This window comes from Galendromus occidentalis, unplaced genomic scaffold (genome assembly GCF_000255335.2).
Source record: "Galendromus occidentalis unplaced genomic scaffold, Mocc_1.1 scf7180000077474, whole genome shotgun sequence".
NCBI lineage: Eukaryota > Metazoa > Arthropoda > Arachnida > Mesostigmata > Phytoseiidae > Galendromus > Galendromus occidentalis.
The window spans coordinates 405,238-426,577 of record NW_003805462.1 but is presented as its reverse complement, the minus strand read 5'-3'; the positions used below and the strand labels follow the sequence as shown (position 1 = coordinate 426,577).

Genomic DNA, 21,340 nt, shown 5'->3' with positions numbered 1-21,340 from the left:
AGGCAAGGAAGTCTCTTATGGATCCAAGCGGTCTTAGGTTACCTGGCCGCAGCCAAAGCCACCGCTCCGGCCACAACCGCAGCACCATCGGCTCACTCAGCCAATTATGTCCGTCCTGAGTAGCTAAGACCGCAAGTCCAACTCTTCTCTGACATTTCGCAAGGAGAAGCCAATCTACGGAGTGCTCTCGATCCACTCGGACTTTTTTCGATAATAATCCCCTTGTGAGAGCGATCCACAGATCGCAAAAAAATGCTCCCGTGCCGTATCGGTGTTCAGAGAGATAGTCCGATTGGTGGCACTGTAGATACCTGTCTGTTTCAGGGAGAGATGCCGGCAATCTAGACTGGCGCCTGCGTTGCATCGTCAATCAAAATTACTCAATCGGACTGCATTCGCATCGCTAAGAGACGCCTTTCGTTTCGATTTCAGCTCCCAAACCGATGGATTACTGCGGAGGCTTCGGCTCGACACCGGGCGTCGGCGGCGGAAACGTCGCTGGGGCGGGCGGTGCGGGCGCAGGCGGCGCGGGGTCCGGTGCGGGGACGGGCAGAACGAACTTCACGACCAAGCAGCTGACGGAACTTGAGAAAGAGTTCCATTTCAACAAGTACCTGACCCGCGCGAGACGCATTGAGATCGCCACCGCCCTGACACTCAACGAAACTCAGGTGAGAGGACACTCTGAAAATTAATTAGGAAGACTTCATGTCCTGAGGAATATTCGTAGGGAACTCGAACGTCTGCGGCTCCCAACTTTGTCGGTTCGCAACATGATTCGCCTCATGGAACTTCTTGTTGAATGAATCGCAGAGTCCCGAATTAATGAATGAATGAATTAATGAATGAATAATGAATGCATGGATGAGGATATGACGAGGGATCCAGGGAGCCACCGACCAGACAGGGAACGAGCTGACATGCGCAGTCGTAAAGACGTCCTGTTCGATTGTGTTGCGCTCGTCGGATCACCATTAAACTACATAGCATTAACATAATTGGCCGTCAAACGGTCGGTCGACCGCTCGTCCGGACGGCAAGCGATGCGGCCGTCGGGAGGCGCCACGATCGGAACGGCTGCCCGACCCGAAGCTATCGCTGTTGCGTCCACAACGTCAGCAACGACGTCTGACCACGACGGAGACCACGGATATGGCTACCACGAAAACGACGTCGAAGGTGACCAGTGGTGGCCCCGCTTTTCTGGCTTCAACCTTTTCTGGCGGCGGTCGAGGGCTGTTTCCTCCGTTCGTTCGATCCTTCCCTCCTCCGCCCTTGTTCTCCATTGCATGGATCAAATGGAAGCGTGGCGCTGATTGAATGCACGCGTACAGTCGAAAGGAGTGAAGACAAGGTGGATCGAAGGCTCGAATCCGACTCTATCCTTTTTTCTCTCTTCCAGGTGAAGATTTGGTTCCAGAACCGGCGCATGAGGCAGAAGAAGCGAATGAAGGAAGGACTGATCCAGCCCGGCGGCCAGCAAGCTCTCGGACTTGGTCAACAGGGCGGCCAGGACATGCAGCCCGGTCAGACGGATCTATCGCTGATGGGCTCACATCACATCTTGGCTCAGACCTCCCCTCATCAAGGCAACCATAAGCTATCGCCTCCCTCGCCTCTGAAGGACAGCCAGTAATCACGAACTCTTTTCCCTCCTAGTCTGTATGGAGGTGAAGCAAGCCAGCCAGCCAGGCAGCCATCAAGCCAGCCAGCCAGGCGGGCAGCGACAGAAAACATACTAATGGAGAAGATTTCTATGAAATACCAACATGAAGATGAAAAATGTCTGGAGCAGGCGTCGACGATCGTCAAGGACAGATATCGAGCTTATCGCCCATTCTAACAACATACAAGTAGATTGTGTGTAGCGAGGGGATAATACGAGAGTTCTCTTTCGATCGATGCAAGCGACTTCTATTCGTTCCACTCGACGCGATCGAGCTGGGATCCAACTGAACTACGGTGCTTCTCGAGGTCTTGGGTCGGGCTGGCCTTCAACGAGGTCGGCGCTGCAAACGCACGGACGTTGGTCAGTCAAACCGTCTGTCGGTCGGTCAGTCGATCGGGCAGATGGACGATGGACGGGAGTGCAGACCTCGTCGAAGGCCCGAGGGATCACTTGGACACATCATCCCGAAGACCTTTCATGTGATATATATTTCAAGTCGTCACGAGGCGTCTACCGATGTTCTCCATCGATCAATCGATTCATCAAATAATTGACGTATTGATTGATTGGAATATTCCATCCGAAGTAATTGATTTATCGATGGAAAGACTGCCCAATCAGCTGATTGGATGCTCAGCTGAGAGAGACGCTTCAGTAAACTCACAACCGGATTTCTTTGATCTGTCATCGACCAATCGATTCGTTGGCTGCACAGATATTCGAAAATTCGCCGAAGGAAGTAATCGGGAGGATATCACCGATGTGTCGATTCAATACGGAGAACGATAAGAAACTTGACGTGATTCTGAAATCTCTCTGAAGAGGTATTCGTTGAAATGGAATGTGAGACTCTCGTCGAGGGACATCGCGAGATTCCACAGCTGGAAGCAAGGGATTGGAAGCGCTTCAAATTGAGGGTGAAATCGCGGAAGTCGGAGCGTATTCTCGATCGATCAGCCTGCTCGAACAGATGAAGCAGCCGCCGACGTCGATTGGTTGAGATGAATCGCACTATAATCATGATTTGTTTAGTGAGCGAACAAGTCTTATGTTATACTCATCGAACATCCCCACCCCTTTTCCCAATGCCCCGCTCCCCCAACTTGGTAGACGATTCTACCCTGGCTGAGATGTTGCTGAGTGAAAACCGGGCGCCTTCGGATTCCAGTTCAGCTCCTGGCGGGAATTCGCGATTTCCGCACAGCGGGCCGAACGTGCAGAAACAGAGAGGCGTCCGGCGTTCAGAAGCGAAAATGTAAAACCCGTTGTATCATATGATCCCGTGCTTTGTGGATGTATAACTACTACCTACTAGTGAAAGAGCAAACCGCGCCTGGGATCCGACAGTCGGAATTGATTGACTGAACTAATGACCGAAAGGTGTCGTGTCGAATCTAACCCACAGTCGAACGAACTAACAACAACAAGAACAACATCAACTTCGACAACCCCTCCTGGTGATGATGACGGTGATGAAGCTGGAGGAACTGAAGTCGACATCTGCCTCCTCGTTGAGTGCAATCACTCGAAGCGTCGTTCTACACGCTGCGACGCTTCGGGCAAACGCATGCAGGGTATTTCAGGTCGCGATCGGTCCGCAGAGATCGGGTTGTCGACCATTGTCTTTCCTCGCGGAAGACGCCATCGAGTCTTATATTTCGGTTCTTTATACATACTTTAGTTCAATTTGATTAATCCCATCAGCATGATAATTATTATTACGATTACCATTGAGACCATGATGACTTTATAGTTAGCTTCGACGAGCTCCCGATGGGGGAGAGAAACACAACGGGCTTGACGAGCGAGAACGGAAAAAAAATCGCCGATCCGACGAAGATATTTGTATATCTCGGAGCAAGCGAGGAAAATTGGGGCAAGCGAAACTCCGGATGCGCGGCATGCCACGACATACACACGAATGTGGAGCCCTCGCTGACCATGCTATGATGCGGACCGATCGAGTCTGGCTGAGAAATTTTCCAACGCAAATAAGAAGGAAGAACCTTTGTACATAGTCTCCACGTGACTGAAGCGAAAAAAAGAAGAAAATTGACAGACACGTCGGCAGCAGGGCGGCCAGTGTGGACATTTCGATAGACATTATTAGAGAATGTTGTGTTGTTAGGAGTCTCATTTCATCGTTCCTTGAAAAGCGAGTGCCAGTCAGCAGTCCCCTTACCAACTGTTCGCTGGACACTCCTTGAACTCGGATCACAAGACAGGGTGTCATTGTGTTGCAGTACTATTATTGAGAGTTCGAATAGCTATATGATACAAGAAAAAACTATTATACGACATCACCAACAACGACCACGACGTCGTTCACGTTGTCGCAAACTTCGATGACGAAGCAAAGAATGAAGAATTCACAAATCCTACCATTCTCCCTGGCTAGCTATAATATATAGGACGGGGCAGGACTTTGGCAGCGGTGGCGCGGTCCAAAGCGATGTCAAGGCTCACGAAAATAGCAAGTCAAATTTCGAGCGGCGAAACTGCTTATATGTGCTCCGCTCTCTGAGAGAAAAGAAAAAGTGAATAAAACACACTATTATTATTTAAAGATGACCGTAAACTGTTGATTCTTCTTTCCCTAGGCGTCTGTTACTTTCGGGAGAAGCCGCTTCCTGGTAGTCGTTCGTTGTGAGTTGAAGAATTCTCCACGGCAAGGCCCATCAAGTTTTCCGATATAGCCCCTCGCGGGTTGTGACCCTGGAAGAGAAATTAAGTTCAACGAGCGCAGACAGAATATCCTTCGTCTCCAGATCGATATAATATGTCTCACGCGTCGGAATAACGTCGCAGATAGATTAGAGAGCATGAATCACAAGAACGCGACTGGCTAGAAAAACGGGAACTCTCAGCCCCGGAAACCTCCCTCTTGCCGCGATGGGGAGAGAATATCCTCGTAACCCGAAGCGTAAAAAAGCGGGCATGCGCCGCGAGGTACCTGACCTTCAGGGGATGCTCCTCGCGCCATTCGGACTTGGGAAAACAAAACGAGGGAGAGAAAAACCGGGGAGAGAAATACGCCTCGTCGACAGTCACACCCTTGTCCTTGGCTTACACAGCGGTTGTCCTCAGGTTCTCGCAATCGCTTTCCGGCCGCTATTTTGCACAAGAATCGAGAATATCCTACTCGTCAAGTCCTACTCCATAAGATTCGGTGACGGATGCCGACGACTGTCTCGTCCGCACATGTCTTGGCGGAAGATCGACGCGAAGCGGAGTGCACCCCTATGGCTATCAGGCCTATCGCGAGAAAGCCGAAGTTAATTCTTTCGGGTTCGGCCGCCGCTGTTGCCTGATCATGCACTCGATTTTATCTTTCTGCGAGGGATCGCCATAGCCACTCGGTTCTTCCCTAGTAGTTCCGCGAAAGTTCAACCTGTCCCTCCGAATGGGTTTTCGCGGAGCAGGATTCCTGCCCTCGAGTAAAAGCTGCTCCTTAATTCTCGAACAAGAGTGTAAGTCACTTCCCGACTATGCTCCAGCGTCGAACTCGCTGGGTATGGATGAAGTGCGCAACGTTCCCTAGACCGTGGAGAAGTCGAAGAGGATCGCCTCGGCTCCCTGTATTCATGGCCCTTATTTGCCTCACCAGAATGGGGGACTTAGAGGCTTGGGGATTGCCCGTCGGATATGGTCAGGCCCATCGACACCAATTATTGCGTGGGGAACGATGCGGTGAAGCGAAGTTCTTCTTCTGACACCAGGGACTGCGTTGGCCTGAGCTCAAATTTGGCAGAAGTTGAATTCTCGTCTCCCCGATAGATGGTAAAGGTTGCCGGAATTTCCTGCCCCAAGCAATAATATATTCCCCAGACAGAGGGTTTTTTTTTTCGTTGTTGCGGGAGCTATCGGTATCCCTTCCTACTCTCACAATGTCGATATCAGCCCGCGGACCGATTCCCTGAATGGGGCTTCTGAGTCCACCGTCAGCGAGTGAATTACTCTGAACATTTATCGCGCGATCAAGGATTCTAAATGGTGTGAGGTTTGCGCAGCTGAGGAGCGTCTCATCGATCTGGCAGACACGGCCGTGAGCGTCGATTGGGTCACCTGATGCGGCTAGTAATGAACAGACTCAGTCAGTCACAGCCATTTTTGTTGGGCAACTATCGTTTCCCCGGAACTCCGCGCTCGACAAGGCTACAATGAAGAGATGCGCTTATCGAGCTCATGATTATGCACGAATCGATTGAGAATAGTTTTATTGAAACCAGAGGAGCACTCGGGTGGAATGCCTTTTTTATCGGAAGCAGCCCATTTCGAAGGTGGGGCCGGGACACCTTCGAGAGGACTGACTGCGTATATCCACCCTCGTGATAGAGCTCATTTCAGACTGTATCTTCGTTCAATCCGGGAGGCTTGACTGTGACCTTTTCTTTATTGCGAACTCTGAGGTAATCGATGCTAGCGGATTGTTCAACTTTCCGACCCACGAGCTGAATCTATGCTAGAACGGTTCTGTATTCCCTTGGAGAACAACATTCGGATCTTCGTCAGGGGGTACCCAAGACCCTGTAGAAAATACAACATGGCTTCCAGTACCTGTAAAGGGAGGGATCGTCTCGAGTTTTTCAGAGCCTTCATCGATATTTGCGCGAGTCTGCCAGCGAGCAAGGGGAAGCAATAAACATTCATTGTTAGAAGCCGACCTTCATCGGTTTTTCGTCGAGGGGGACTCTGCAGTTGCGGATCTCCAGTAGAGTCGCGAGTCGTGGATCGCATGTCGCGAACATCCTTCGAGTGTGTTCCACGTGGGGCGACTCTCTTCCGACAATCATAAGAACAGGGCATCGGAAATTGTTTTGCACTTCCATGACTCTCATCGCGTCTCTCTCGAGCTCGAGAGGTTTTCGTTTCATGTAGGAGCTCATCCAATTGGCTAGGTTTTGCGGATTCTGGGAGAGCAGTCGTTGATCGAAAGTCCGGATGAGATCACTCTTCTCGCTCTGTCCGTTCAAACATCCGCAGTGGTACCAACGGAGGTAATCCAACGCACTCTGACTGAGCCCGGCCGATCTGATGCCTGCCGCGGTCATCGAGAAATAACCATATTCGGTCCATGATGCTACCTCGGCGGTGGCGTTCAAAACAATCAAGCCGCTCACGAGGTCCGGGTTTCGCAGAGCGAACATGCTCAAAACGAAAGCCCCAGCCCCGTATCCCATACCGATGAAGGAACGGATACCGCATTCTCTCAAGATGAATTCGATGCCGGAACACAAGTTCGAAACGTCGGGGCACGCGGTGACCGTGGAACAGCACGTCTCTTGTCCCGGCACGTTAACGTGGAAGACGCAGAAAGATTCCACTAAGAGAGCAGCCTCTGGCACATTGAAGAACGGCTTGAAGTTCGTTACGTGGTTCAAACCCACATCATGGAGCGTCAGTAGAGGCGGTTTCCTAGGATCGCCCTGGACAGCGACCGTGAACTTCCCCCACGGCGTTCGTATGTCCCGGATTAGCTCGTCGTCAGCACACAGGGAAATCTCGGAGAACTTCGAAACAAATTTCAGCTCGAGGAGGTCCATTCTGGATTCAAATAGGGCGTTCAACGAAAAACGAGAATGCTAATTCGCAGCCTCCTCGTAGCTCTGTGCGTGTGCGTGGCGCGCGTACCGTTTTGAAAAGCAAAACAAAATATCTTTCGGATTGAGTGACGTTACCCTCGTTGTTGCTGATGATTTTTGTTTTTACCACGACTATCGTTGGCGTGCGTCTCGTCTCGTCTGAATTCCTCACGTCCCTTTTGTTACGGTCTTTCCATCAGTCGTTGAGCACGGGAGACAGGCACAAAGAGGGGCGCGATCTCATCGGAAGCAGAGCGGAATTCGATGGTTCATGTTCCACGATCGCGTTTCGGTCCTCCTCGCGCGATATTCATTACATGCACTCTGATCGAGTTACTTCATAGAGTCCGATTTGACGACGAACGCGTCAGGCAGGCAGTTGTAGGAAATCCGGGTAGCTCCATCTCTTTCGTAGGCAGAGCACTATATTGAGGAGTAATGAAGAAGCTATCATCAGCCTAGTCTTCCCCCAGAACCTCACTTCTTTCGAATGGATTGAGACCGCTGGTTTGAAGGACGTCATTCTCCTCGGATTTAACTGGCTTGTTGCAGAATGTATACACATTCCTCTCTGCTCAATTTCTGCAATCGCGACGTGGCAGAATAAATTCCAGCAGTCCCCGGCGGTGAAAATTCGTAGAACTGGTCTCCCTTGGAGCGGTGATGAGGGACCAACTGGTATAATGAGTGATTGTCGGTGGGGACGTTGATTTTTCCTTCGTTTTCAAAGTTGCCTCGCAAATCAGCGTCAGGCCATTGTCATCATCTCAGGGTCAGGCAGCTCATTAGTCACGACACCACCCGTTCTCTTGTCAATCCACGAGAGTGAAGCTCTCCCCTTGTTGTTGCTCATCTGGGGCTCTTCTCTCTTATTAAGCGCCGATATCTCGAGCATGATTTGGATGCCGTATCGGTCGGGTTCGTCCGGAAGATACGGCTTTTGAACCGACGGTCGTCGTCACCTTTAGGTCTTCTGACCGACCAGACGCGAAGTTTTCCGCTTCTGGTGCAAGGGAGAGCATGGAGTGCTGCTTGACGGAAACTGCGGTGAAGACATCCCCATAGTTCCGCGCTGGATATCAGTCTCCGAAACATTCCTCTGGTCGGGACACGACGAGCTCGGAGGAGCTCGATCCGGTAATTGACTCCTGCGGTATCCATATAATCGAAAGTGAAGTTCCGAATGATCAGCTGCGTCGTGCTTACGGGGGTGTTCGAGGCGGCAGCTCAAGCATACGAGGAGCTTTAGTTCATCATCTTCGCTCTTTCCCAGGATTTCCTGGAGAGACGAGCTCCGATGGAGGGATGTAAGGATGTGCAGCTCCTTTGGAAAATCATCGACTGGTCGGGAATCGCGCAAAAAAGCCTCTGCACGACAGAGTTCGTGGCTACGACACTCATTCCAGCTCTTCGCTCGAGGGCCCGGGGAAACGCTCCTGGATAATTACGTTTATTCGGATTCGTATTTACGAGTGGGATGCCGGCCCAACGCGTTCGTTGCAACGAGTTTCCTCGTGTTTTTTTCGACAGTAAAATATATTCACCCAGCGATCAGGATTCCGCTCCGCGAGCCTGCCAACCGCACGTACTTCTTGACACTCGAACGCTGACTATGTAATATTGGATATGGAATCGACCATGAGAGAGACACGTTCGTAGTTCTGGACGGAGACTCGTGCCCGACAACGGTCAAGTGGGATCATCCTCGCCGGCGCTATTGATCCTACTCGGACCCAGTCCTATAGTCCATTCTAAGGTCTTACGGGAATAATTGGCATCGACATCGGGTAATCGCGGCTAGAGCTCGAAGCCTCAGTCTCGAACGGGGCTCGCGGGATTTCCAGTCCGTGTCCGTGCGAGCTCCGGTGTCGTTCGCCTTCGCTCGAAGTCGCTGCCAAGAGACTCACGTAGCTCATAATCAGCCCTCTGTTCAACCTGCGTTGGCAGAGCTCATCACTTTACGAAATTTGTCACATAATTCTGTTGCTACTCATCTCTCTGAACGAGCGTTTCATAATATCGGCCCGAAACGTTTACACCGCTTGCGGTGGGTTCGTTAATGAGAATTCCACCAATTTTCAGCTCGGCAGCTACTTCGCCTCTGAGCCGGAAAAAAAGACGCATTTGTAAAAATGGAAATCGGCACTATGCCGGAAAACGTTCCTCGATTCAGATCCCAACCATCACTGCATTTTTTCTCGGGTACTCGAGAATGAAAAAAAATTATTCCGATTTCGTACCGCGCAATCGACGCATTCGAGCTCGGCGGGGCCGCAGCGTTGATGGACACACGAGAGCTTGAGGGAATCTCTTGGCGTCAGAGTTGTCAGCCGACATGAAATTCACTGTTCGGCATTGCTTTCGAAGCCAACCGAGTACCGAAGGGCGATTGATGCTCCGTTCCAGTGTCGGCGGTCGTTGCCTGCCTCTCCATAATTCATGGCCCGCATTTGGGGCTGCGAAGCGAATATGTGTGATGCCGATTATGGTTGGCGATCAGTTGTGTACCAGAACAGCCATTGGACTCGAAACGAGAGTACGCCCAATACAGTAATCGTTGTGCCGAGCTTCTGCTCCGCGTCACTTGTACTGCTGCGCCCGCATCTTTTCTTTGGTTATACATTCCATATGAGTTTCTCCTCATTATCAGCTGTTCCTGCCGCTCCACTGAGCGCTCGCACCCGCCCACTCGAATGGAATTTTCGGAGTCGACAGACTTGTTTTAATTTTCTCGTCGATGCATCGTGTTCCACAGGAGTTGGGGACCGAACTCAGAGGAGCAGCTGAATCTCCGCCGCGTTGCGGACCCACTGACCTATGATCCACTATCGCCGGCGTCATCATTCCAAACCATCGTTGTTATCGTAACAGTCAAGATCGGACATCTTGGCGAGGATCGGCTCCAATCCTCGTCGAGGGGAACAAGCTGGAGATGGCAAGAGACAAAACGGATAGATTTTATCGCGTCCCGTCTATTGTTGCCGCTTCCCCAAGCACAATACCGGAGTGACCAACAACGAAACGAGGCGTTCAGCTCATTCGGCGAAGACGCTCCGATGGTAAATGGTCGTACCGACGGAACAGCACGGCCTCTCTCCCCACGAATTTTCTTATATGCAGTAATTAGTTTTCATAATTTCGTGTCCCGTCATTCGGTTGCCTCCCCACGAGCACGCACGATACTGCAAACCGATGGAGCGTTGGACATATTTTTTTCAAACGAAACAAGCGATTGATTACATCACAGTCACTCCTTTTCGCCAGAATAATCGCTCTCGAGCGCACTGTCGATTAATTTTTTTGTCATTAATTTTCCCCCCTTCTCCAATCGGTCCATCGCTCGGTGTGTCAATCAAGCTGTCCGGCATTTCGCGGTTCGGTTCATGAAGATCATGGTCCAGGGGATCGATATCAAAATTTTCGAAAACACGTTTTTGGGAACGTCCGTGCCGAGACCTCAGTGTTGTTGTCATGCCGGCGCTAGAGTGCACACAGACTCCCTCTCGGGCGAGCGTTCGGATCGAGCTGCGCTAAAACCGGATTCGACACCAGCGGTAGTAAGTTAGTTCAGTCAGCAACGGGACGCCTATAAGTGCCTGCTGTCAGCCGATTTGTTTCTCCTCCATTCCTTTTTCTCTTCCGTCGCTTGAAACGGCGGCGTTCGGCTCGGGAATGGCAGCACCAGCAACGTACAGATGGAGGAAGAGAGCAGAAACGAACGCACCACTGATGTCTGATCAGTCACTGATGGATCGGGGCCGTGTGTTGAAGAAGCGAACCTTGTGAAAAATTGGCGAAATCTTCGTTTGTGAATGGAGGGCTTCTACCTCGCATGCATTCATGCAACACGCAGGGAAGAGAGATACCATTTCGAAGCTGTGGGCAGAGTGATGAAATGAGTCGAGGCGCTCATCAGGCAGTCAGATTGGGATAGGTGATGTCCCCGATCCAAGCTGAATCAATTTTCCCGTTGACGACCTACACCGAGACCATTTCTTCGGAGGATTTGGTGGACATCAACATCGTTTCGAACTCCCTAGAGTTGCCTGGTGAGGACGGCCGCTCTATGCCTCGGTTCCCTGAGTCCGATTTCCCACCGAAGAGTTCGATGCGGATTTCGAAGCTGAACCATCAGTCACCTCAGTGGTCGCCGTACCGTTCAGTCACAGCTTGTCCGCGAATCAGTTACTTACTTACTCACAGCATTTCTGTCTGAATCGTTGATTCTCGAGCTCTTGCGGACGCATAAGTTCGGAGGAAGAGGCTCCCCTCACCAGAGAAAAGACTTCAAGCAACTTTTCGCTGTTTAGTCGCCTGTCTGTCTGTCCGTTTGTCCGTCGGTCGGTCGATCCTGTCTATCTTCCTCGCTATGGGCTGCCCGACCGATCTTATTCACTAGCAGGCAGCAGTTTTGTAGCAGAACGAGTCGCAGTACTGGTAGAAGCAGCGAATGTGAGAGAACGAACCGGCAACGAGCGACTGAGCAAGTTAGAGGCAAGCTGTAATTTTGGGGCTCACTCACGGAACGGAATTCACCGAGGCGGCTGCCGAGTTGTTGCCGAGCTTCGTCTCACCCGACCAGTGGCTCGCTCGGTTACGGCTCGGCTCCCTGCGTTCTACCGGAGTTTTCAGTTTGGCGAGCGATGTTCGCTCTTTATTTTGGAACTCCGGCTTTTATGAATAAGTAAAAAAGTTTGGTCCGTACGCGGTCGGAGATTCTTGGCGTCCGCGGCCCCGCTCGATGATAGATCACCAAGTAAACTGAACGATCATTATGATGCCCGGTGTACGTGGACGTTCCCGATATCGAGGCAACTCACGCTATCGGCCGGAATAAAAGGGAGGCAAGTGGGACCCCCTGGCATATTTAGGATTCTCTAATTCCTTCCCCGTTCATGGTATTGATCCGATCCTGATACGATTCCTCTGCGGTTATGGAGCTCTTCATCCAACCGCCCAACTTCTGCTTCTACATAGTTACGCCGCAGGATCTACGTGAGTTGCAATTACGTCATGTTGAGGCTCTACGGCTCCCACCGCCGTTTTAGGTCCCCGAGATGCGTGCGATGAGGGGTATCGATTATTTAACGTACCTGTTGCCGTTTTGAGTCCATCCCAGCCTAAATGCCATACACAACTCGTAGCTTCCGGAATGCTTTGATCGAAACGGTATCAAAATGGCTCATAGTCGAGCTTGTCGGGAGACCCGCTAAGTCTGCCCGAGCCAGCCATGCCACGGGACTGTTTCCCTGTCATTATTATGGACCAAGACTCGGGAACAACGAATGTGGAGCTTTTCGTCTATTCGATAATATTCATTGGGAGCGTTTCAGAGCTCGATGAAGACGTGCGAGAAACATTGCTTGCGTTCGCAATACCCGCGGAGTTCGCTGACAGCATGAAGAAGGGCCAGTCGTCGTGCAGATATCGACCCGGCACTCCATTACGCGGGACTCACCAGCTCGCTCAGTCGCAGTGGATCGCCATCCAATTGCTCGAGCGAACCAGCGACCGGGCTTCCTACAATCAGCTCCGTCTCCGGAGACGGCCGTGGTCGGAAACTTCGGCTCAAAGAATCTTTGGAAATTTCCGCTGGTGCTGATGATGCGGGACTCGCGACAGGAGATTCACGGCAAGCCGAATAAAAATTCAGGAGAGTCTGCGTCGAGGAGTCCGGAAACGAAGGAGGAATTTATGAATGATTGAGGAACCCATTGGTCTCGGTGGAGCTGTGGTTTGAGGGAAAAATTCGCAAGAAAGCGGATTCTTCGGTTTCTCTCTTTTCTTCGGTTGAGAGCAAGGGTTGCACGATCACCTGATCTCTGGTCTGGAAAACGCGATGGCATCGCGCTCGCCACCCGGCCGGGTGATGGATGGCGGAGCTGAGCACTCTGTGCCGGAAGTGCCTTCTCGCTTCTCCTGAGGAGCCGAGAAAATCTCCGGAAACGGGAAATCTGAAGATTAGCACTCCGAGAGGAGACCTAGGGCGAATAGGAGCGTTCGAGAGAAGGGTCCGAGTCGCAAACAATCAACAGCGCGAGATCGACTAACGACGAGATGCAGTTTTACGCGAGCAGAAAAAAAACGGCACGAACCTCACTCAGTCGTCGACGACGGAGCGAGGAAGTCTAAATCCCAAGTTGACGTGTTAGATGTTACGAACAAACAGTCTCAAAGCCGATTGATTTTGTCATCAGGCGAAACCAGAAGCCTGCCAAGCGACGCGTCGTGATGGCTCAATCTGCTTCCTATTGTCGGCATCGACGGCGAAAATACGAAGATTGACCAATCCGCTGACGTCGTGCGGATGCATGCACAGCAAACACGCAAACAAAGTGAGTCGGTGTAAGGTACGTGCCTATCGACATACATGCTCCTCGAACAAGCCATTGCTGACTTCGACGAGCTCCTTTCCGCGCCAGTCCGAGAGGTTTGATCGGTGCGGCGCTCTAAGGTCACGTCGGGGCTCTCTTGCGTAGGAAATCGTAAGAACTGGATCAAAACTGCGGAAATAAGACCGAATCAGAGAATGAGGGATATCTCTGACGTTTCAGGCAAATACGTTCGATGTTCGCCGGAACTCTTGACGATCTGACAAAGATCGAGCACTCGGAGATTTCTCATTAGTTATCTTGTCCCAGCAGCAGCTCCTACCTCTACGAAAACGGAATTTCGGGATGTTTCGGATGAATTTGTCCCTCATCTCTCTCAAAATATCTGAAGAACAGGTTCTTCTTTCTGCAGCAATTTGCTTCTGTTCGGTAAGAGCGAAACGGAGTAGGAAAAAAAGTACGCGGTGGCTGAACAGTCGATTGGGATGCCTTGGACAGCTCTCGGATGATGGACACGAAGCTAATTGTTCGATGATTCGCGCGAGAAACGCTCTCCCTCGACGTGGCTTCTTACGTCGGAAGGCAAAGCGACAGCCGTAGCAGCGGATTCTCGGCTAAACCTCGATTTCCTCTTCCGCGCTAAGACTTCCCCACACTCCTGAAGACTCCGAATTATATGTCCTGAATTATTTCGTTCACGGTTCGAGGAAGGGAAACTGCTTTCGGAGTCACGTTGCAAGGTCTTCTTCCTCGCTCCAAGAATCAGTGTCCCGTTGTCGGCTTCTGCCATCGCTATCGTATCTCTGCTGCAGACCCCGCACGGCAGCCGCGGTGACTGATGGACCAGATCACCACGATTGATCGCCTCTCGATTTCTCCGTCATTTGTTACAGAATTGTCACTCATTGCGTAATACAGTGTCAACGGGCCGAGTCAGTCATTGTTGCCGCGGCCGCCGATTATTTCGTTGTACCCCAGATCACTCCGTCATCAGCATCGTGGATTATGTCAATAATATATGAAAACACGACGATCAGACTCGAGTACTAGCGGGACATGGCCTGGATGATAAATACGCCGACTTTTCCTACTCGATACTTCCAGACGATTGTGGAAAACTCCTAGTCAAATGGCGAACGATAATGGGAGAAACCCACGTGCTCATTCTCGTTCGTCGTTCCCCCGACGAGACTTGTACGCAGAAAGAAAATTCAATCGTCCGCAGATTTTCTCCGATTATCGTTTCCCTGCCGTCCCCGGAATCAGATTAATCATCGATGAAACATTTGCGGACCCAGAACCACTTCGTTGCATTCGAAAGTTCCATCCTAGAAGGATTCGATTTGAGACCCTCCACTCCTCGCTTGTGAGCCCGATGATGAGCATCGTTTAGCACAATGAGCCTCGCTTTTTGCTGTTCGGATCTCCTCTCGAGAGCCTGCAATCGCCGAATATCACAGCTTACGATCGAGAAGACACGACGATCGGGCACCTGCCATCAGAAACCATTAATCACCGATTTCGCCTAGGTAAGGTTGTTTTCCCGAGGGACCGAGCAACAAGCGCTGGGTGTTCGGGATTGACGACGACGACGGCGGTGGCAGCGGCGGAGACGCCGACGAAGAGTCCGACAACGAGGACCGGGACAGCCGGGAGGTCTTGAAGATGCGACAGGCGTGAAGTTCCGCAAACATTGTCCCTTGAGAGCTCGAGAATGTCGTCAATTCGTTTTTCGAACGACCCTCGCCAGTCGGTAACAAGAGGCGCCGTGGACACCCCTCCCGGTGCTGCTCCTGCCGCCGCCATCTCCGAGAACGAATGATAGTAGACCGCCATAATCATCACCACAATGAGAGCTGCTCCAGCCTCCGCCGCGAGCAGTCATTAATCATTCTTCCGTCGAACCCGTTTTTCTCACTCGCCGCATTGAATTCGTAGCTGACCCTCGAGCTTGGTGTCCTACGGTGAGCGAGTACGAGACACATAATGCTGCGGTCACCGGAGCTATCGGGATACTTCGCGGGGGACTCTCTTTCAAAGATGAGTCAAGATGATTAGAAATCATTTTCACCACTTGAACGGGGGATTCGGTGCCTAATCGGAGCGAGATACGAAACAATCTTAGGAGATGATCACTGGTCCCGATCTGCTAATCTTGAAGTTCGCCAGCTCCGACCGGCCCAAGGGGCAGTTCGACGACCTTCCATTTAGAGACAATATCTATGATATCGTCATGACTACTTAGCGATTATTTAGCGATATGAAGCGGAATTTCAAGCTCATGGGGGCACAACATAATAATTTCTGTCGCAGGAGAGTTGCGGCCCACATCGGTGGTATCGACCTGGTTCGCTGCGCAAAACTAGGAGCAGAGATTCAGAGCAGGCAAGATATCCGGCTGGCAAAAGCTCAGATGATGTCGAGGTGACCCAGAATATACCGATTGCAAGATATTCTACGTATAATTAGAGAAGTCCACGAAGAAATTCACTGCCAGCTACCGACGGTGCCGGTGACTTCTCAGAGTTTCCGAATCAACCATACACGTGGCGCCATCTGTGGCGTCCTGGCGGAGATTCTGACCCGAGCTCACAAGTCGAGCAATGTCTCTTGCATGAGGGGTGAAGCTTCACGCGGAAGAGAGGAGGACAGAAAATTAGACGATTCTCCTGCAGAAGTGAATATCTTTTATTTTTCTCAGCGTACGGAATCTATCGCCGTATCCTTGGTCGAGGTTCTAAAAGCTTGAGCACTCTCGAGGATTAAAAAAATGCGAGCCATCGACCCTAGGGTTGACCGCATTCGATAGCTTAGTTTTAGAATCGCGTAGTTTTTTCTAGGCGTACCGAGCATAGACGAAACTAGTCATTGATACTCATCAATGACTCATCCTATTCATGAACGAGGTGAATCTCTTACCCAAGTTTTCAGTGTGGTTTTCTAGAGTTGTCAATCTCCGAGCCATGTTTGACCTGACGTCATTCTTGAGTTCCAGAGCTCTTTTTAATAAAGCCGGGGGCTTGTCTATCTGGGTTCCCCCCTCGGGTAAAGGACACGTGTATTTTTCGAGCAGCTGATGAGCATTGAACGTCCGACTGATTTGTTTCTCAACCTGAGAGAAAAGGGAGGCTCCTTCACCGAAAGACTCACGGTGGACGTTCCCGTGGTCGTCGTATATATGAGTCCAACGATTTCTCTCGACGGCGATTAGGTCGAAGGTCCCAGCGTAATGTAGTAGAAGAGCTGCCGACCGATCTCTGGCGGCGACGAAATTCGCCAGAAGCATATCGCCGTATCGATCCATGTCGAAATCGGATACCTCAGTCGAATCCTCGAAGTCCCTCCAGAATTTCAGGATTGCGCTCGACGGACGGCACTCGCATTTATCATAGCTCTTCAGGTCGCCGATGAAGCGAACTCCGTAGGGTCTCAGGGCGGCGATTGTTTCGGCTAGGAACAGCGACTCTTCTATTGAAGATCCCATGCCGCTCGAAGTTTGCGTGGGCTCGGGAGAAGTTCTGTGGAATGACGCGCCGCTCGACGTCAATTCGATCACAGATCCCGAGGCTCGATGGGCTACAGGGACTTGTGGAATCGTCGCAACCGCTGTGGTGGCGTCGGCAGAACCTTCCTGCGTATCGTCGACACGGAGCCTGAAGGAAGGTACCTCCAGCACAGATTCGGCCCGATGGATGCTTAGTTGAGCCCGTTCATCTGAACGATCCGTCTGGGAATCTTCCACGCTCGATGGGAGTCCTATTCGAAATTCGTCGAGAGTTGGGGAGCTGGGCGGGAAATTGATCGGGTCAGCCATCGGTGATTCCCCTCGTAAATTTTCCTCGAGGTCGGAAAACCTGGACAGCCCTGGAAACTCTTGATGGTGATCTACGGACAGACCCCTGAGAGATTCGAACTCATCTGGGCTCGAAGCCTCGACTTCTGTCGACGCCCATGTGTACATTGATTCGACTTCATTATGAGCACTGGCGGACGATCCGAGCTCGTCGGAGATCAGGTTGGCCCCTTCCCGATTCACGTCTTGGAAACCATCGCCATCAGATGACACGACGGCCAGCATATCTTGCAAGCAGGAGAAAGCCTCGTCCTCGAGCGAATTTTCCAGAGAGAAGACTGCCTCCAGATTATCGCCGAGGTCCGGTAGACATTGTGGATCCTCCGATACCCCTGCGGAAGCATCGGAAGAAACCTCGCTATCCAACCATTGGCATTCGAAGGGGAGCTCTCCTCCGAGACTCGAGACCGGACTCCCTTCGAAGTTCGCAGGGAAATCATCTGCGGGCTTGCGTTCAATTAGGCTCACGTCAAGAATTTTCTCACAAGTTTCCGAGCCTGGAGGCTCGAAAAAATCTTCTGAGAATGTTCTCTCAAAGTCGACCGTAGAATCTCGGAAAATCTCCGGACTTGAAGTCGAAAGGAAATCGCTCTGGCGGGAGCATTCTGGCTGACGTGTGTCTGATTTTTCTCTCGCAGAGAAAACGAACGATTGGGGATAGGGACTCGGGCACATTAGAAAAGATTTCGTCCACGCGCTGTTGTGTTCGTCGTCCAATCTATGTTTGAGCGCTGCTACGAACTCGAATCGCTCCTCGAAGCATCGCTCTTCGATTTCGGACTTGTACGTCACCATCAGCCACGTCTTCGAGCAGAAACCGATGACTGTGAAAGTTCTTGCGTGGTGTAGGAGAGCGAACTGATCAAACGAGCCATGCAGAAACGTCTGGAACTTCACGTCTCCGAAAAAATCTTCATCGAAACTGTCGGCGGGTGGCCTGATAATCCTACGCTCGAAGTAGTTCATCAGTTGCGGAGCGATGAAACAAGCGCAGTCCGCGTAGTTTTCCGGGTAGTGAATGAAACGGACTCCGAAAGGACGAAACGATGCGATGATTTCCACCTCGACACTTGGGTCGTCCGGCGGGAATAATGGGAATTTGGGCGGGTTGGAGTACGGAAGTTGATCGATTTTGTATCGTTCCTGCACTCGTTTCATGATTTCCAGGTGTATCTCCCTCATATAGATATCGTCATCGCAGGGTCGAGGGAGAAGAGGCACTCGTCTAGACTGTGCAGTAGTCTTCGGAGCATCGATTTTCAACGTCCTCTCAGGAATATCCCAGAGGTCTGGTTTGAAGTCGTATACTAGCGGCACTTCGACTCGGAGACCTAGCCGCCATTCTTCGGCAGCTTTTTCTTCCAGGGCACACACATCCATTCTTCGCGGAGCTTATCGCCGGAACTCGGGCAGCTGATTTCTGCCGATGATACAACAAGAGAGAGACTGTCAACAAGCACTTGCGCGCTGCGCTCGACGCTGAACGAAACGTCGTATTTACGGATTAGGAATCGCTCGCAATCGCATCGAATTCTCCGAGAGGTTATTTCCCCTCTCGCTGCAGATATCCCTCACGGAAAGAGCCGCTGGATCCTTTAGTCTCCGTTCCCCCGGAATTCTCTCGAATTCACTCTGAAGCCCCGCGTAATGCCTCAGCTCATCATCGTTCCCATATGAAAGCCAGACAGGCGGGCTAGGGGGAAAGATATCATCAGAACGGATTTGTGAAGCTTCCGAAAAGAACTACCTACATACATTTTTCATCTCTGGCTCGCTCCGCGCGGAGCGTAAGCCTACAGTATACTTCCCTCGCAGCTCGTATTCATCCAGTCGCCCTTCAAAAAACATCCAGAATGTCCCGGGGCATGCGCGTGCGGATGTTCTTCCGCAAGACAACGGCGAGAGACTCAAACCAAAACATTCCAAGGAAGTACCCGAGCAATCGAACTTTTGCCTTCGCGAGGCTTCGACACCATGTCCGCGACTAATCTGCTGGGAGAAAAGACGTGAGTCATCGAGGAGATGTTCGAATGCTGACTGGCTTCGCTTCGGAGCTCAGAGTGTTGTTTTCAGAGCTCGGGGAGCTAACGGCGGGATCAAAACCAAATTCGGTCTATTACAGATCCAGTGCTTCAGAAAACATTTCGTTCCGTGGTAATGCCAACGAGGAGACGGTATGGATGGATCGCCTGGAAGATTGCAATCGCAGGTGAACCGGGAGAGGGCCTCATTTACATCTCCGATCGAACAAAGCTCCACGAGCCTGTTCAAGCCAGAGCACTGTTCCGAGACGTGTCCCATAGGTAGAGATGAGCACAGAACCCGCAGACAATTTTTTTCTCCGATCCGCAGGATACGGAAGTTAAAGGCAACTCTGAATCTCGCTCTGGCTGTTCAAGCGAAGAAATGGGACTCTTTCGTGCTCAAGCCCCTCGAAATCCGGCAATCCATGAGGCAAACGCCTCCCGTGAAGTCAGTAGTTATACAAGATGTCCGAGACCATCCGAGCTGAGAGCGTAAGAGTCCCCGAAAACGACTTCCGTCGTCCATTGCAGGAAACCGAACGTGTGTTCGAGTACCCCGATATCACTCGCAACCAAACCGTTGACGCTCCCAGACGCCGCGGCTCCCCTTGACAGTGCGATCTCCCTGGGCAATCCGCCGAACAGACTCAAACTGTGCGACATCTATAATTCGACCGAGACTGACCGAGCGGAAGAGTGGCACTACGATTTGGACGCTATCGTTGAGACGAACGGAGAGCAGAATGATGAACCCGCTGATGGTTTCGGTTTTCGATCATTTGAGCAATTGGATCCGAACGCATTCAGAGAGGCGATTGGATGCGATAAGATGATTCCAGAAACGAAGTCCTGTCCCTGAATACGTCTTGTTTTCGAAGCCGTTCTCCATCCATATGAACAGCATTGGACGGCAATGGATTACCGACATTGATTTTTGTTTCGGAATCGTCTATACCTTAAGCGAGAGAGGAGAGAAAATAAAGAGTTTCAATTTCTTTTATCCCGAAAGAGGTGAAATGTCAGCCCCGGGGCCATGGCCCTGATAGAGAGCGAAACACCTTGCTCCGGTCTGCGTGCTGCATGGATCTACCTGCCGCTTATTTCCTAGGGAGGCTCCATGACGGAAAACGTAGCGGAGAAGGGTATACCCGGAAGAAGGGATTGGCGACTGCGACCGATAGATTGATCAGTTACCTCTCCGCATCGGAGCGGCGCATCACGCATGTTTGCGAATCGTAGTTTACGGCAGCCCTCCGTAGAGTTCGCTCTCCTTCACCTTTAGATTGATTCTGACCTAGGAAATTATTATCCTCCCGGATCACTGATACGAGAAGCTCAGACTTGCTGGGAGCATCAGTGATGCTCACGCGAGAGATGGCTATATTGATAGTGTCGAGATGCACGATCAAAGGAGTTTCGGGAAGAATGTGTGAATTCTGAAGCTACACGATGTGCATACTCCGATTGATAAGTGGAGAATATGAGATTATGAGCTCCCACATTTCCGTTCTCGACGAGATCGGATGACTGAGATCGCTTTCTGTTGAGCCCGCGATCATTAGGGTCTTCAGAGAGACGAATCAGAAACTCATCTAGGTGTCTTGCGCTCAGAACAAGGTCCCATCGTTCAGGAATTGATCTCTCGAAACGGACTGTGTGATTTGGCGAGTCGCCGGCTCTACGCTATCCCGAATCGACCGCTCCTGCTCCGGGGATAAAGTCTTGCCTGAAAACACTTACGAGTGGACGCAATGAGTCTCAGAGAAAAACCGACCGCTCGTAGGAACCGTCTATTTTCCTCCAGGTTTGTACTGTTCGCCATTTTTTCGATTTCGGCCGGAATTTTCGTCCGATGTGTTCTTCCCTGATCTTCCTGAAGC

The 21,340-nt window shown here is 51.3% G+C and overlaps 3 protein-coding genes across 3 annotated transcripts in view; 2 read left to right on the top strand and 1 right to left on the bottom strand.

Annotated features, from left to right (window-relative positions):
* LOC100898565 (homeobox protein Hox-B1-like) overlaps positions 1 to 1,636 on the top strand; it is a 32,185-nt gene extending 30,549 nt beyond the window's left edge. The window contains exons 2-3 of the mRNA XM_003744757.1: positions 433 to 671; positions 1,403 to 1,636. Coding sequence (XP_003744805.1) covers positions 433 to 671; positions 1,403 to 1,636 — 473 coding nt within the window. The remainder of the gene's footprint in view (positions 1 to 432; positions 672 to 1,402) is intronic.
* Positions 1,637 to 6,100: 4,464 nt separating this feature from the next.
* On the bottom strand, positions 6,101 to 7,300 carry LOC100898425 (protein NDRG1). The gene is made up of 2 exons (XM_003744756.3): positions 6,334 to 7,300; positions 6,101 to 6,226 (listed from the first exon to the last, which is right to left on the bottom strand). Exons 1-2 carry the CDS (start codon positions 7,210 to 7,212, stop codon positions 6,101 to 6,103), a joined length of 1,005 nt encoding a protein of 334 aa, XP_003744804.2. The 5' UTR covers positions 7,213 to 7,300.
* Positions 7,301 to 19,339: 12,039 nt separating this feature from the next.
* On the top strand, positions 19,340 to 20,319 carry LOC100898276 (uncharacterized). Its single transcript, XM_003744755.1, has 4 exons — positions 19,340 to 19,442; positions 19,559 to 19,645; positions 19,789 to 19,908; positions 19,992 to 20,319. Exons 1-4 carry the CDS (start codon positions 19,411 to 19,413, stop codon positions 20,317 to 20,319), a joined length of 567 nt encoding a protein of 188 aa, XP_003744803.1. The 5' UTR covers positions 19,340 to 19,410.
* The last annotated feature ends 1,021 nt before the right edge of the window (positions 20,320 to 21,340 follow it).